Source organism: Anas platyrhynchos, chromosome 7, assembly GCF_047663525.1.
Source record: "Anas platyrhynchos isolate ZD024472 breed Pekin duck chromosome 7, IASCAAS_PekinDuck_T2T, whole genome shotgun sequence".
Classification (NCBI taxonomy): domain Eukaryota; kingdom Metazoa; phylum Chordata; class Aves; order Anseriformes; family Anatidae; genus Anas; species Anas platyrhynchos.
In genome coordinates, this window is record NC_092593.1 from 30,962,829 (window position 1) to 30,975,674 (window position 12,846).

A 12,846-nucleotide genomic window follows, 5' to 3' on the forward strand; every position below is an offset into this window, starting at 1 on the left:
ACTGGCACGGAATTTAGCAAAGCCAGGGATAAACCTGCTGTCTTTGCAATTAGAATCGTCAATAATTTTTTGGCCCCTGCGGAAGTTTTCTGGTAAATGTTTCATACACCACAATGCCACCAAGAGACTCAGATATGCAATTCCAGCGACAAAGGGTTACCAGCTCCCTGAGCCAATTTTTGATGGCCAACCTCAGCTTGGAGAACATTGAGAATTGCCAAGGACTTGGGGTCTCTTTTTCAACACGAAGTCGAAAGCTGTGAAAGTGCTTAGGGTTGGCTTTGCTGTGACATTTGTGGTTGGGTTGTACACGTTCTACTTCATAACGTAAAGGGAAGAGACATCTCAAGGTGGTTCTACCCAGCTCTGTTTCAGATACCCTGGCTGTCCTTTTGAGAAATTAGACTTAAGACGCCGATGGGCGTCATCGCGGGTCACTCCCGCCGAAGAGAAAACAGATACAAAATGGATGTGTTGGATAATTTGTCATCACTGTAAAAACCTTTGTTCTTCAATGCACATTTATGGAACAAGCTGGTGCTGGAGGACAAATAAAAGCATGCTTGTTACACAACTAAGCAAGGAGGGTCAGATGAGACAGACAGCTAAGATTTAACGAATATATCAGGGCAAAGTTGGGGCTGACTTCCATACTTACGATAGTCAGCTCTGGGGACTGCCACAGACCAACAGCTTTGGTACTCCATATTGGAAATACTACATGACTGTGTTGTTGTTGTTTTGTTTTGTTTTGTTTTTGCATTTCTGTTTCACAGACAGGTTCATTTCTAGTGAAACATCCATGACATTTTTACATATGTTAATGCTACATGGAGTTACCAGCAGAATAAATGACTTCCTAAACTCTTAATCAAACTTATTTGTACTATGCTTTTCACACCACATATTTTCATGCAAGGTTTAGGATCTGCAACATCTTTTTTCCGTGTTTAATGGTACTCCACAGATTGCCCGTGCAAAGTACACAGAGACAAAACTGCGATAGTAGGATTAGCTTAAATTTTGTGTTACAGCAGGGGAAGGAAACACTTGCAAATGCTATCTCTGAGAAGAAATGAACTCGGAAACACTCCCTGATGTACATGAGGTAGGAATTTGCCTTTTTAAAGAAAGTCTGAGACTTGGGCCATTTGTAGTCTATAGGGCTACCAAAGACAAATTCCCCCATTGGTTTCAACATCGTGGCCCTTTGTGGTGGAGATGCTCATATATGAGCATTCATATATATATCATATATAGCATTCATTTTACACATGAATTGGCATGTTTTTTCTTAGAAATTACAAAGTTTATCTCTTCTTTCTGCGGCAGCTGATTTCCTTCCCTGTGGCTTTCACGTGACTTGGATATTTGCCCTGTCAAGCACTTTGCACAAAAAAACACATGTGAGCACAGCCTGTTGGTGATGCTCGGTGTCATGCAGTGATGGAGAGTATCCAGTGGGGCTGACGTGAGGGTTAATCAGACAAGACAACACAGGGGATTAATGTTACACCTCATTACACTGCCATTGCCTTACGTTACCCCACAAGCTATTGACCTTCAGATGGAGTCTCAGGAATAAAAAGAAAGGTTTGATCTCTCAGACTTCTGTTTTGAAACACAACAAAGCTGCTCAGAAGGCCCTTTCCACACGGTCATTTCATAAACAGAGGAGGGACAGAGGAAGGCTCTAATTTTTTCCAGGCAAATTCGGCCCCCAGCTTTTGGCCAGTGCAGATCCATTGAAGCCGACGCGGTTTGTGGAGATGTTTCGGTTAGGAGAAGGGCCCAGAGCCCCATCAGGTGGAAGTCATCAGCTTGTAGAGAAGGCATCTGAGTAGCATCTCAAAAGGGATTGCCAAACCACATGCCTTCTCCAAGCAGATGAGGAGCAAGGTCTGCACGCCGGCTCAGAGATGGGGTTTTAGGGGAGCAGTTCTCTAAGCAGGCACTAATTTTGCTGTCTTCAGCCGAGAACGGGAAGAATATTGAGGCTTTCCAGAGTCACCGTGCACTGGAATACAGAATCCCAGGACCCTTCTGGAACTGCAGGGCTTTGAGGGAGCTACGTTCCCAAAACCTGAAGGGGCTGTGAGGTCCTAGGGAGAGGGACAGATCTCCTGGCATGGCAGCACAGTGCTGCTCCTGGCCATGGTGACATCCCAAAGCCACACTCAGCTGGGACGTTCTCATCCCACCGTGCCATCGGGGGCCCTTGCACAGACCATGTTTCCCACTGCCACCACCAGGACATTCCCCCTGGTATCCCTGCAGCCAGCAGAGACCTGTGCAGTCTCCAGAGGGTTTAGGGTCAGGAGCAATGTGGCTGACATGGTTATCTCCTATTTCCCTACCTTGGGAGTGGATAGGATGGGGCAATTCAATATATCTCCCATGAGAGCTCCCTACACTTGCCTTTCCATGCCATGGGTGCAGAAGGATGTCCCCAGGGGGGCTGCTGCCCCTGCCAGGGTCCTGGAGCACTGCCTCCTGCAACACGTAGCATGGGGACTCAATTTTCAAACCACGGCATGCCCGATGGGCACAAGCACAGGGCCGTACGCTTCAAACCTTTGTTTTTAAACCTCTGAACGTCCATCTCAGTCTGCCCCTACAAAGGCTTCAAAGAGTGCAGCACCAGCAGTCACCATGCTGATGGGAGCTATCAGCATGGCCAGGACAGAGCGCAGCAGTTGGCCATTACCTGTGATGTCTTTAACCAGTCCTTTGGCCCCAGCCTTTTCTGGAGTCATGGATGTACGGACACTTGCCACTAAGTCTCCAACTATGCCGTGGAGAGCGGTAAAATTCTCTAGGTTGAAAAGGTGCGTATCGAAGGGCTCACTCGCTATTTCCTTTAACTCCCCTTCCACCGCATCCTGCACGCCGACCGCAAACATGTTTACATGGGCCGATTTAAGGACAGATGATGGCAGAGCCACATCATCCTGGGATCGTCCGTCCGTTAACACTATAATAACCTGGGGAACTCCTTCACTCGCTCTGCTTCCAGCAGCTTTAGTGAGATGGTTCTCGATTAGGTACTCTAATCCTTTTCCAGTCTTGGTGCCTCCCCCCATGTAAGGCATATTCGCAATATGGGACAGCACGTCTTGGTTAGAGGGGTACGTGTTTAACTGGAACTCTGTGTGGGGGTTTCCGCTGAACTGGACCAGTGCAAAACGAAAATCATTTCCTCCCACATCTAAAGCCTTTACAACATCATACAGAAACTCTCGAACGAGTTGGAAATGCTCCTTCCCAATGCTCCAAGAGGAATCCACTAGAAATATTATATCAGCCACAGCAACGGTTCTGACAGCTTTAAAAAAACAGATGGGGTTTAGGGTTTTCTACCAGCCAGCGCAAGCATTCCTCCTCGCACAAACGACCGACGGCCTCTTTGGCATGGGGGCACCAAAGCCCGGTTTCCCCTCGTCACCCCGAGCAAAACGAGAAGCACTGTGGACTCCAGGCAGAGACAGGAAGGGACAGCATGCGACCTACCCTTCCCTGGGAGGAAGGCAAGAAGATTCCCCCCTCCTGAGCCCTGCCTGCACGTGAATTTGGATGCCAGCCCCAGGTCAAAGCACGAGGTGCAAATTTGGGCTTGCTCAAACATAGCCTTGGCGCGTTTGCTGGCTTCCTGGTGGTACAAAGAAGCAGGGACTGCTCGTGGAAGCAGCCTGGGTGCTGGCCTTGGGTTTTCCATGGTTTTTTACTTCTTCTAACCCTCTGGTGACACTGGCTCCGTTCCAAAGGATGCCAGCACCATGAGAACCCAACAGCCTCCCTGCGGGTTGGCAGCAGTGCTCTTCTCGCTTCTCCCCTTTGCTCGTATGCATGCAATGAAATCAAAACAGCTCTTCCCAAGAGGAAACCCACTCGGGGTCTCCCTGGGAGCCAAAAACTCCACGTCCAGCACCCCGGCCACGCAGAGCATCCTCCAACGCCGGCCATGGGCTAGCAACATGCTTGAGAGGGCCTAGGCCCAGGTCGGCCCAGCAGGGGCAGAGGAGCAGGAGGCGAACCACAACGTACCATGGACATGCACATTAAAAACCAAAGGGTGCCAACGTCTCGGTGTGAGCGAGCAGCACGTTGATAGAGGGGTGCTGTTGGGGTTGGTGGTCCTGTCTTACCTGCTTGCTGCTGGGCGCCAACCGAGCAAAGGCCCAAGAGCAGGAGGCCAAGTATTGCCGCTAAGGGCAAATGCCGGTGTTTTCTCATTTTGGTCTATTTCCCGTTTTCCTTTTATTCTTTTTGTTTCAGAGCACACGATGTGAGACCTAAAGGAGAGAGAGGGAGAGGGAGAATCAGGTTAATTGCCTGGCTGTTATTAAATACCTAATTGTTAATGGCTACTGGCTACCATCACACCTCCTACAAGAAGAGGTCAACGCGAAGTTGTGCAACTATCATCATATCCATGCCTGTGCTTAAACAGATGAAACACAAGACAGAAAAGCACAGATGTGTTTTTTTGACGCTTTCATGCTGCATTGGTGGGGAGAAATTATTTTAGTGCTGGTCAGGTCCTGCTCTGTAGAGGAGCCATCATTCCCATCACAATGGCATTTATTCACTACGGTAGGCTTAGACGGCTTTCTTCTTGCCTATAGTGCCACAGGTAACACTGAATATAAAGCCTGGGCGTCTACCATCAGTAAACAACCCTCAAACCTCCAAAATGCCTGACTGCCCTCTGCTCTGTCCTTCTTGCCCACAGGGGACCTGCCGAAACATCCAGACAAAGCATTTGCTCTTGCTGCTGCTGTTCCTTATTCGAGTTTTGCAGAAGCCAGGATGATAATCCTGCTGGACTTCCCCCTTTGCCTCAGCTCACCTTTTCAGCTGTCCCAAGGATACAAATGGAAATTTAATTATTCCAGGCCCAAGCGATCTGCGTGTTCTGGCTATGTGGCAGAAAGCCCTTGGACTCCCTCAAGCTCACATCCCTGGTGGTGGAATAGCCTGAGCCGGCTGATCGCGTTTTGGAAAGGCACCAAGGATAATATGTTATATGTCGTAGCCAAAATAGAATTTATGGAAGTTTGTTATCTATGATCCACCTGGCAAACCTTCTGAAACCATGTCTCCTTCAGGAAAGCTGTGTATGTGTTGTCATGGAGATGGCCAATTTATTATTTAATCCTCATTTCCAAGCCTGCAGCGCAGAAACCAGCAATCCTTGCTTCACTGAGAAAATATCCTCCCAAAAGGGAACGCGGTATTTAATGCTTCTCATTCCCTAAATGAAGCTCAATTACTCAAACAGGCCAAAAGTGATTCAAATACATCAAGCTGTTAACCGGGTCACCATTTCAAAGAAAAAAAAAATCAATTTTCTCATCTCCATCCATCTACAGGATCCTAACAGTGTTAAGTGGGAAGAACAATTCATCCTTTCCGCCGAGCCTTGCAAGTTGCAGAGATGGCAATATCTGGCATAGCCAGGGGGAGAAAAGGATGCCTTGACTTGGGGAAAGTTCAACACCTAAGTGGTCAGTCCTCGTCCCCCCAAAGAGACACTTCACAGGGCTATCAGAGTGGGATTCAATGGAAAGGAGGGAATGATATCCACAGCCTTTCCCAAAACCTGGTGCAACCTTGACCCTTCCACTTGGTCCCTGCACATCAAAGCCCCGTGGCTCCCTCTCCTCCAACATTTGCCTTTCCAGATGCTCCACATGGCTGCAGGGCTTTGCCTTTTCTTGTAGCTTTTATGAAATCCATATAGTGCCAGTCAGGCCCCGCTTTTCCACCCATTTTTTTCTGTATAATAATAATACTGATGGACAGAGAGGCGCCAAGTGCCAACAGCTAGCGTGCAGGAGGGAATGGGAATGGGAATGCAGGATGGATGGGGTGGGAATGTCTGCAGAGAATGCCTAAACACAGCCCACTGTGAGAGTGCTAATATTTCTTTCCCAAAAGGCAGAAAGTTATGCTGTTGTCCCCAGTACGGGCTGCTGGCACCCTACCCCTCCAGCAGACCTTGCAGCTGGGGGAGAGCAGTCGAAATAAACGGGTGAAAATTCACATCCTGCCAGCTGCAAAATGACAGGGCTGACGCAAACATTTGGGGGGATTTTGGCTTAAGACATTGAGCAGCTGTGGAGAGTCTTGTGGGGCCCTTTACAGGCCAGGGGAAAGAAGCAGAAGGGGAAAGCCAACCTGCCGAAATGGGGCAGCTTCTCCTCCCCCCAGCATGGTGGGACAACATCCAGCCTTGGGTTTCTTTCATTTGCCTCAGCCAACTTAGAAATACAATGCTTTATTATTTATTTTTTTTAACATTAATTCTTTTATTCATTTATTCAAGCAATAATAAGCTGGCTGCTCTTTTTAATCGCCTTCTGTCCCGTTTTAGCCTTTAGGAGGCTCCAGATCTATTTCCAGCTTCCCCTGAGACTGTAGTTTCAGTTACATGTAAGCGGAGAGCCCTGCTGATTAACGGAACTCCCAGGGGAGGAATTTTAGCCTCGAACTTCCCCAAAACCACCCTAAAATCACATGGGCTGTGAACACACCGTGCTGGTTATTAGGAGAGAGAGGCAGAGAAGTGGCTGGGAGGAAGTGACTGATGTCTCCTGGGGACTGGATGATAAAACAGGGAGAAAAAAGAGCCTTTAAGGCACAGATGCTCCCTATCAGGGCTCCTCATTTATCCCCCTATATAGAGGAGGTGCTGGGTGCGATGACCCTCCTATAGGAGGTGGAGGAGAAGCAGAGGTAGTGTATTTTGTCTGAACGCAGAAGCAGGAGGGCAAAAAGGAGGGATGTGAATTTAAGGTAATTCACATTAATTTGTGTCCCCTGTCAGGTGTCTGTTCTGCAAGCTTATTCTTCTGCTCTACTGTCTGAGGGGATTATTTTCATCCTGAATTTATCATTATTGTTTCTAAGGGAGAGTTTCTTACAGTCCTGGGGGAGGAATCTCTGGTGGAGCTTTTTGTATAACCACTGCAAACTTGGCAAAAAGGCTGAAAAAGCTAACTACGGAGTGCTCTTAGCAAAGCAGTTTTCCCCAACCGCTAAGAATTAGCACTAAAATCTGGAGAAATAAGTCTGTTAATAACCCGTGTGTGAAAGGGCGTTGTGTAGCGTTCAGTAATCTGAAGTTTTTATGTCTGTCTTGAGTTTATATAGTGTGTGGTGACCTCTTAATGTAACAGTATGTCCTCCATTTCATCCAGAGCTATACATCTGTTACTAATAATGCCTTCAAAAAGCAATCACTTCTACTACTAACGCCATGAAGTGATTTCCTTAGATATTTTCCCCAGCAGCTATTTTCTGCTTCATGCATAGAGAAGTATGCAACAAGTCTGACATTTTACATAATCGTATATTTGACTGAGTGTTTCAAATTTACTTTCTAAAAATTGCTTGTGTGTGTGATTTTTTTTTCTTCACTAGAGCATAATTAAAATCTGAAAAAAAGTGCAAAGCAGATGAGAAGGCTTAAAAAAAAAGCAAAACATAAAAGGCAGGGGGGGGAAAAACTTTGCTCCAGCTGTTGTGTATCGCTTTGATTCATTACATATGCCTCTCAGCTGGGCTGGCTGGCTTTGGGTGGGAGGCAGCTATGCCTTCAGTTTATATAGAAATGTGATGTGTGTCATACGTAGGCAGATAGGAATGGGCCCAGACACAGCCCTGGGGATGCCTCGCTGCCCCAGACCGAGGTATGTGTGGTCCTTTTTGCCTGTCCAGCCCCATGGTGTCCCCCAGAATACCATAAATAAAAGCCTGCAAAGCGGTTGTGGCCCTAAATCCCCGCTTTGTGCTGTGGGGTGGGTTGCTTTGTGCTTGTGCAGTAGGGAAAAAGGGCTGTGGACTTGCAGATGTGTCCCAGCAGCTTTTCCATGAGGGATCAGGCAGGATGAAAGGGATGCCCTCATCATCCCACGGATAGGGTGAATGGGACGCTGCAAATATCATCCTTCCCCCCCCCAAAAAAAAATCTGCTCTGTGGGGATGTCCAGAAGGCAGTGGTGGAGCCACAAGGCTGCAGCAAGTTTTCCTTGAGTGAGGACACCAGCCACCCAAAAAAGCCACAGCACTGGGGAGAGGTGGCCCCAAAATCCCAGCATGGAGCCATCGTGGCTCAGGTTGCCCTCTGGAGGTGGCTGCCTGCTCCTCTCCTGGTTGGACGTGTTCCCCTTGGATCTCTGTGCCCTGACACAGCTCTGAGCTGGGGAAAACATCGTCACAAGCTGCTCCCAGCAGTGGTTTGGGCACGGCAGAGGCCAGATGCTGTCACTTTTCCCTGTGAAATGGTTTGGTCACCCCAAAACGTGCCCTGAGACCAGGTGGTACCTGGCCACCTCTTCACCATCTAGCAGCAGCCCTAAGCCAGGATGTTTCTATAGGCTCAGGACGAGCTCTGTGTGATGGATCCCAAATTTATTCCCTTCAGCTCGGCAGAGCTGTTCCTATTTGCAGCAGCCCTTTTGGAAGGGTTTCCCTCCGTGCTGCTGGCATTGGCGGCATGGGGAAGGTGAGCACTGTTTCTGGGAATAGTTCCTCCTATAAACACAGACCTGAGCATTACAAGCTGCCCAGCCCAAAAGGGTGGAAAATCCTCCTGATTTGCAAGCCACTTTAATTTGAAAAACAGCATTCAGCACAGCTATGGGGCTGCATTGCCTTCATCCCAACCAGCGGCTCCCCTGCTTACTAGCATCTAGTATAAATCACATTCATTCTTACAAGCACGCTGTTGGCTTAAAATCTGCTTGTTTTCCCTCTTCTGAGACTTAAATAGAGTAGTTAATAAGAGGAAAGAGAGTATTTGCTGGAAAAAAAAAAGAAAAAGGGAACTCCCTCAAAGATCAATGACTCTTTATGCACGGTACCCTAAGCCTCGCGGCGCCTCTCCACCCAAACAAATCCCCTCCTTAATGTGGCACGCCGGTCACTTAAAAAGGTGGAAAAAGTGATGGGCATGTGGAGCTGTGGTGGTGCGTTGTGCCCGCCCGAGCCCAGCCCTGGGCAGGTTCAGGTTCATCCCTGCAACGTGAGGCTGGGAGCAAGCAACCCCAGGCTGCCAGAGCTCGCAGTGATGCAAGGAATAAGATGTTCCCTTCCCTCCTGCTCCCAGACAGGCACGTCTCAGAAATCACAGCAGTGACAGTGGTTTTCCTCTGCAAATGCCTTTCAAAACCCAAAAAGGGTTTGCCAAAAAGTGGAAGGGCACTGAATGAATGAATGACCGATGCAAGGCGTGCTGCCCCCCGCTCCGGACACAGCATCCCACCCCTGGCTGCAGTTAATTTCTCTGCAAAGAGGGAATACCCGCTTGAATCTGTGCACAGTGGGGAATAGGAAGCCCCGTGCTCTGGGTCTGGTCCCAGTGGGTCGAGGGGTGGTGCAGAGCCACGTCCCTGTCCCACCACCACATCCTCGGGGAGCCCCCCGGTTGCCTCCAGCTCAAGCCCAGGGATGCTCCGACCTCCACAAAGTTCCCAAACCAGGCACTTCTACCCCAAGAAGCAGCTGTTTAAGCACCCAACCATCGATACCAAAGTATAACTTTTTTTTTCTTAAACCAGTCAGTAATAGGGTAAAGCCAGAAGTTTGAACAAAGCAGTGTTCCTCCCTCCCAGAGCCCACATGAACCATCGCAGCCACCAGGAAGGAGCCGAGCGGTCCCCGCTGCGCCCTCTGGGGGGAAAATGGCTTTGGCCACCTCTTCTCCAGCTGGTTTTGGTCCCTGTGCCCGCTCAGGAAACCGATTTGGCCGCAATCACCCTCACCTCAGGCTCCGTTTGGGAGGGGAAGGATCTGCCGAGGATGGATGTGGCGGGGTGTCCCCACCATCGGTCACAGCCACCCACTTGTTGAGGCTCACCCACCTCCCCGTGCACAAGCAGCCCCATAGACCAAGCATCCCAGAGACAGGTTCCCCAGAAAATCCCCATTTTTTTAATTTTTTTTTTTTTGGGGGGGGGGCTCTGGCTCCATGGGGCACCCCTCTTGGGAGAGCTGCTTCCATCCCACAGTGGGGATTTCAAGGCATGGAAGACAAGCACCGTCCCACAGCAGTGGAATAAAGCCCTGCTGGGTGCTTTAAAATGAATTTAATTCGATTCCTTGTGGCCAGGAGCATCCCCGTGCACCTGCGATGCCTCGGCTCAGGGAGGAGGCTTTTGGGGTGCCCCGGTGTGAGCAAACCCACTGCAGTGCTCCACTTATCCACACCCGATGAAAAGCCAAAGGGTGGCTTCCCTCTGGGGACACTGCTCTGGGTTTTGCCTAAAACACCTTAAAAAAAATAAAAATTGACAGCTCGGCAAGGAAGGGAACCACGAAGAGAAGCGAGCACAGGCAAAGAGCTCCCGCACGGACAACGCCACTTACCCCTGAGCGAACCCCTGGAAAATAAAAAAAGTTGCTTATTCCGGGATTTTGGGGTTTTGTTGCTTGTTTTTTTTCCTCTCCGAAGAGCTGCTCAGCCCCGCTGCATGGTGTGCTGGTTCTGCCCAGGCTGCCTGCCTCCTCGTCGGCTTCCTCGGAGGGACGAGGACGCCGCGGGCACGCTGGTCCCCGTTGGGCGGCTGCCACGGGGTCTGTGCGGGGCCGGGAGAGGCGGCTGGCGTGGAACGGCTGGGGGCCGGGCGCTGCAAATGGGATCCAGATGCTTCTTGCTGAGGTCAGAATTGCTCATCACACACGGTCCTTCCCCCCCCTGCACACTGCCCTCCCCTCCCCAGCGCTCCCCTGGGGACGCCTCCACACTCGGCGGCTTCCCTGGCCTGAATTTTTTTGCCTGTTATTCGTCTGTGGAGGAGAAAAAAAGAAAAAAAAAAGAAAAAAAAAAGAAAAAAAAAAAAGAAAAAGAAAAAAAAAAGAGAGAGGGAGGAAAAAAAAAAAAGAGAAAAAAAATCCGGGTGGCGGGAGGTTATTCCAATAGCATGACTTTCACTCAGGAGCTAAGGGCTGGGCTTGGATGCTCGCAGCACACAGGACACGCCAAGGACCGTACCAAGTTACGCAGGGCTCCCTCGAAGCCCTTCGGGATGCCCGAGGCTGCAGAAAGCCCGGCCAAGCCCTCCCTGCAGCTACCAGAGGGTCTGTAACTCAGTTTCCTATCCGATGCAGCAGGAGAAGCGCTGGTGGGCTACGTCCTCCGCTCCCTGTGCCCCTGGGGGAATGAAAGTCAGACCCTTAACATAAAGATAAACACTTTAAAACACACAGAGCCTAGAGAAAAATTCCTAGTGAAAGCCTGAACGGTGCCGGAGCAAGTCAGGCGCTGACAATGAGCGAGTGCCCGATCAGTGACTCATTTTTCACCTTCATCCACTGCAAAAATACCTTGCAGCCTTCCTTTAGCAGAGCAAACCAGGCAGGTTTGGGGTTTATTTTTTTAGCTCTCTGCTTCTGCAGTGACAGAAGGGCGCTGGCCAAAATTAAACACTCCAGTCTGGACTGGGTTGCTTTCTGCAAGAATTTATGGTAAGGAAACCAATTTTTTTCCCTTGCCCCTGTTTGGGTCCATATAAGGCTGGAGCCGGGCATCAAACAGTCAAGTTCCCTTCGGTTGCTCCAAATGGGGATTTATGATGTTTGCTCTAGGTTTTGTGCAGTTTGAAAGGCTCGCCACATTAAAATAAAATAAAATAGCTGGAATGCTTCGGGAAGGCACTGAGCTCTCCAGCTGATGCAACAGCTCGCCCCAGCAATGGTGCGGGGACCAGAGGGACTTTGCAGGGGGGGGCAAAAGCAAACACCCCTGGCCATGTGCCCTAAAGGAAGAGGGTCCCCTCCCCGAATTTTGAACGATGGATCTTGGTTGTTCCCTGGGGGAAAAGAGAGGCAGTGCCTGGAAAAAAGGGAGCCATGGGGAAGGCAGTGATGGATGAGTGGCACTGGGCATGGTGGGTGGAGGACCAAGGGCATCCAATGGAGGGGCAACTTGTCCAAATCAAAGCATTTTCTTCAAAAATTTGGTTGCCCCTTGCAGTGGCATAGAGGGATCTGGGGAACCGTCTGCAGGGATGGTGCTGGTGCAAAACAACCAAATAAAATTCAGAGAGGATTTACTACCTTTAAAATTTGAGGTTTGAAATTGCAAACCCCAAACCCTTGCTCCGAGCTCACCCACACGTCTCGGCCTCACTCCACCCGTGCAATGCAACCAGAGAAAATTGCGTCCACCAGGCATGCTCCAGTGGCTCCAGTTTGCTGCCACCAGTGGAAACCAGTAGGGCACGGCCACAGGAGCGCCTGGGGTTTGTCTTGCTGCTGCTTCAGCTGTGCCTTCAGAAAGAAAAATTTTCTGCCTGGCAATCAGGGGAGGCAGGAAAATGTTTTAAAGTTTTATTTTTAAGAAGGAAAGTACAAAACACCGGAAAGCTCCAGCTACCCCAGAACAGTAGTGAAAAACAGCCAAGATATGGGACTGTAGATAAATAATGTGAAAATATTGGTGAAACACATACAGATCCCATTATGGGCCTATCACGGCCCTATTGAGAACATATTTAACTTGTTAGTGTTTATTCCCTTCGTGATGCAGAATTTGTCTTAATATGGTTCTAATACTGCAGCAGCTTTTACCAAGTGCCCCAATGATTAAATGAGACTGGGAGAGGCCTGAAATTCCCACATGATTGCCTTTATGACCCTAATAACCTAGCTAAAAGCTTTTCCTTCCCCAAAAGAGGTTTCATAGCTGGGGACCGCAGCCAGCTGGGATGCAGTGGGTGTTTTAGGGCAGGGGAATTACATTTTTTCAACCATTTCCCTGAGGTCCCAACCACCGTCACTGCAGCATCCTGGGAGGGAGACATCCTCAGGGACAGGCTTCTTTCTGTTCCCAGAAACCCCCTT

The 12,846-nt window shown here is 49.4% G+C and overlaps 1 protein-coding gene across 14 annotated transcripts in view; it reads right to left on the reverse strand.

The window, feature by feature from the left end:
* Positions 1–10,666, reverse strand: part of COL6A3 (collagen type VI alpha 3 chain) — a 55,803-nt gene extending 45,137 nt beyond the window's left edge. For 5 of the 14 annotated variants that reach the window (XM_072041220.1, XM_072041222.1, XM_072041219.1 and 2 more), the window contains exons 1-3: positions 10,372–10,665; positions 4,146–4,292; positions 2,708–3,325 (exon numbers count right to left, since the gene is read on the reverse strand). In XM_072041220.1, the coding sequence (XP_071897321.1) occupies positions 2,708–3,325; positions 4,146–4,233 (706 nt within the window). In that variant the 5' untranslated portion in view covers positions 4,234–4,292; positions 10,372–10,665. Of the gene's footprint in view, positions 1–2,707; positions 3,326–4,145; positions 4,293–10,371 lie in introns of all 14 variants that reach the window. The other 9 variants (XM_072041216.1, XM_072041215.1, XM_072041214.1 and 6 more) reach the window with 5 other exon arrangements.
* Positions 10,667–12,846: the final 2,180 nt, after the last annotated feature.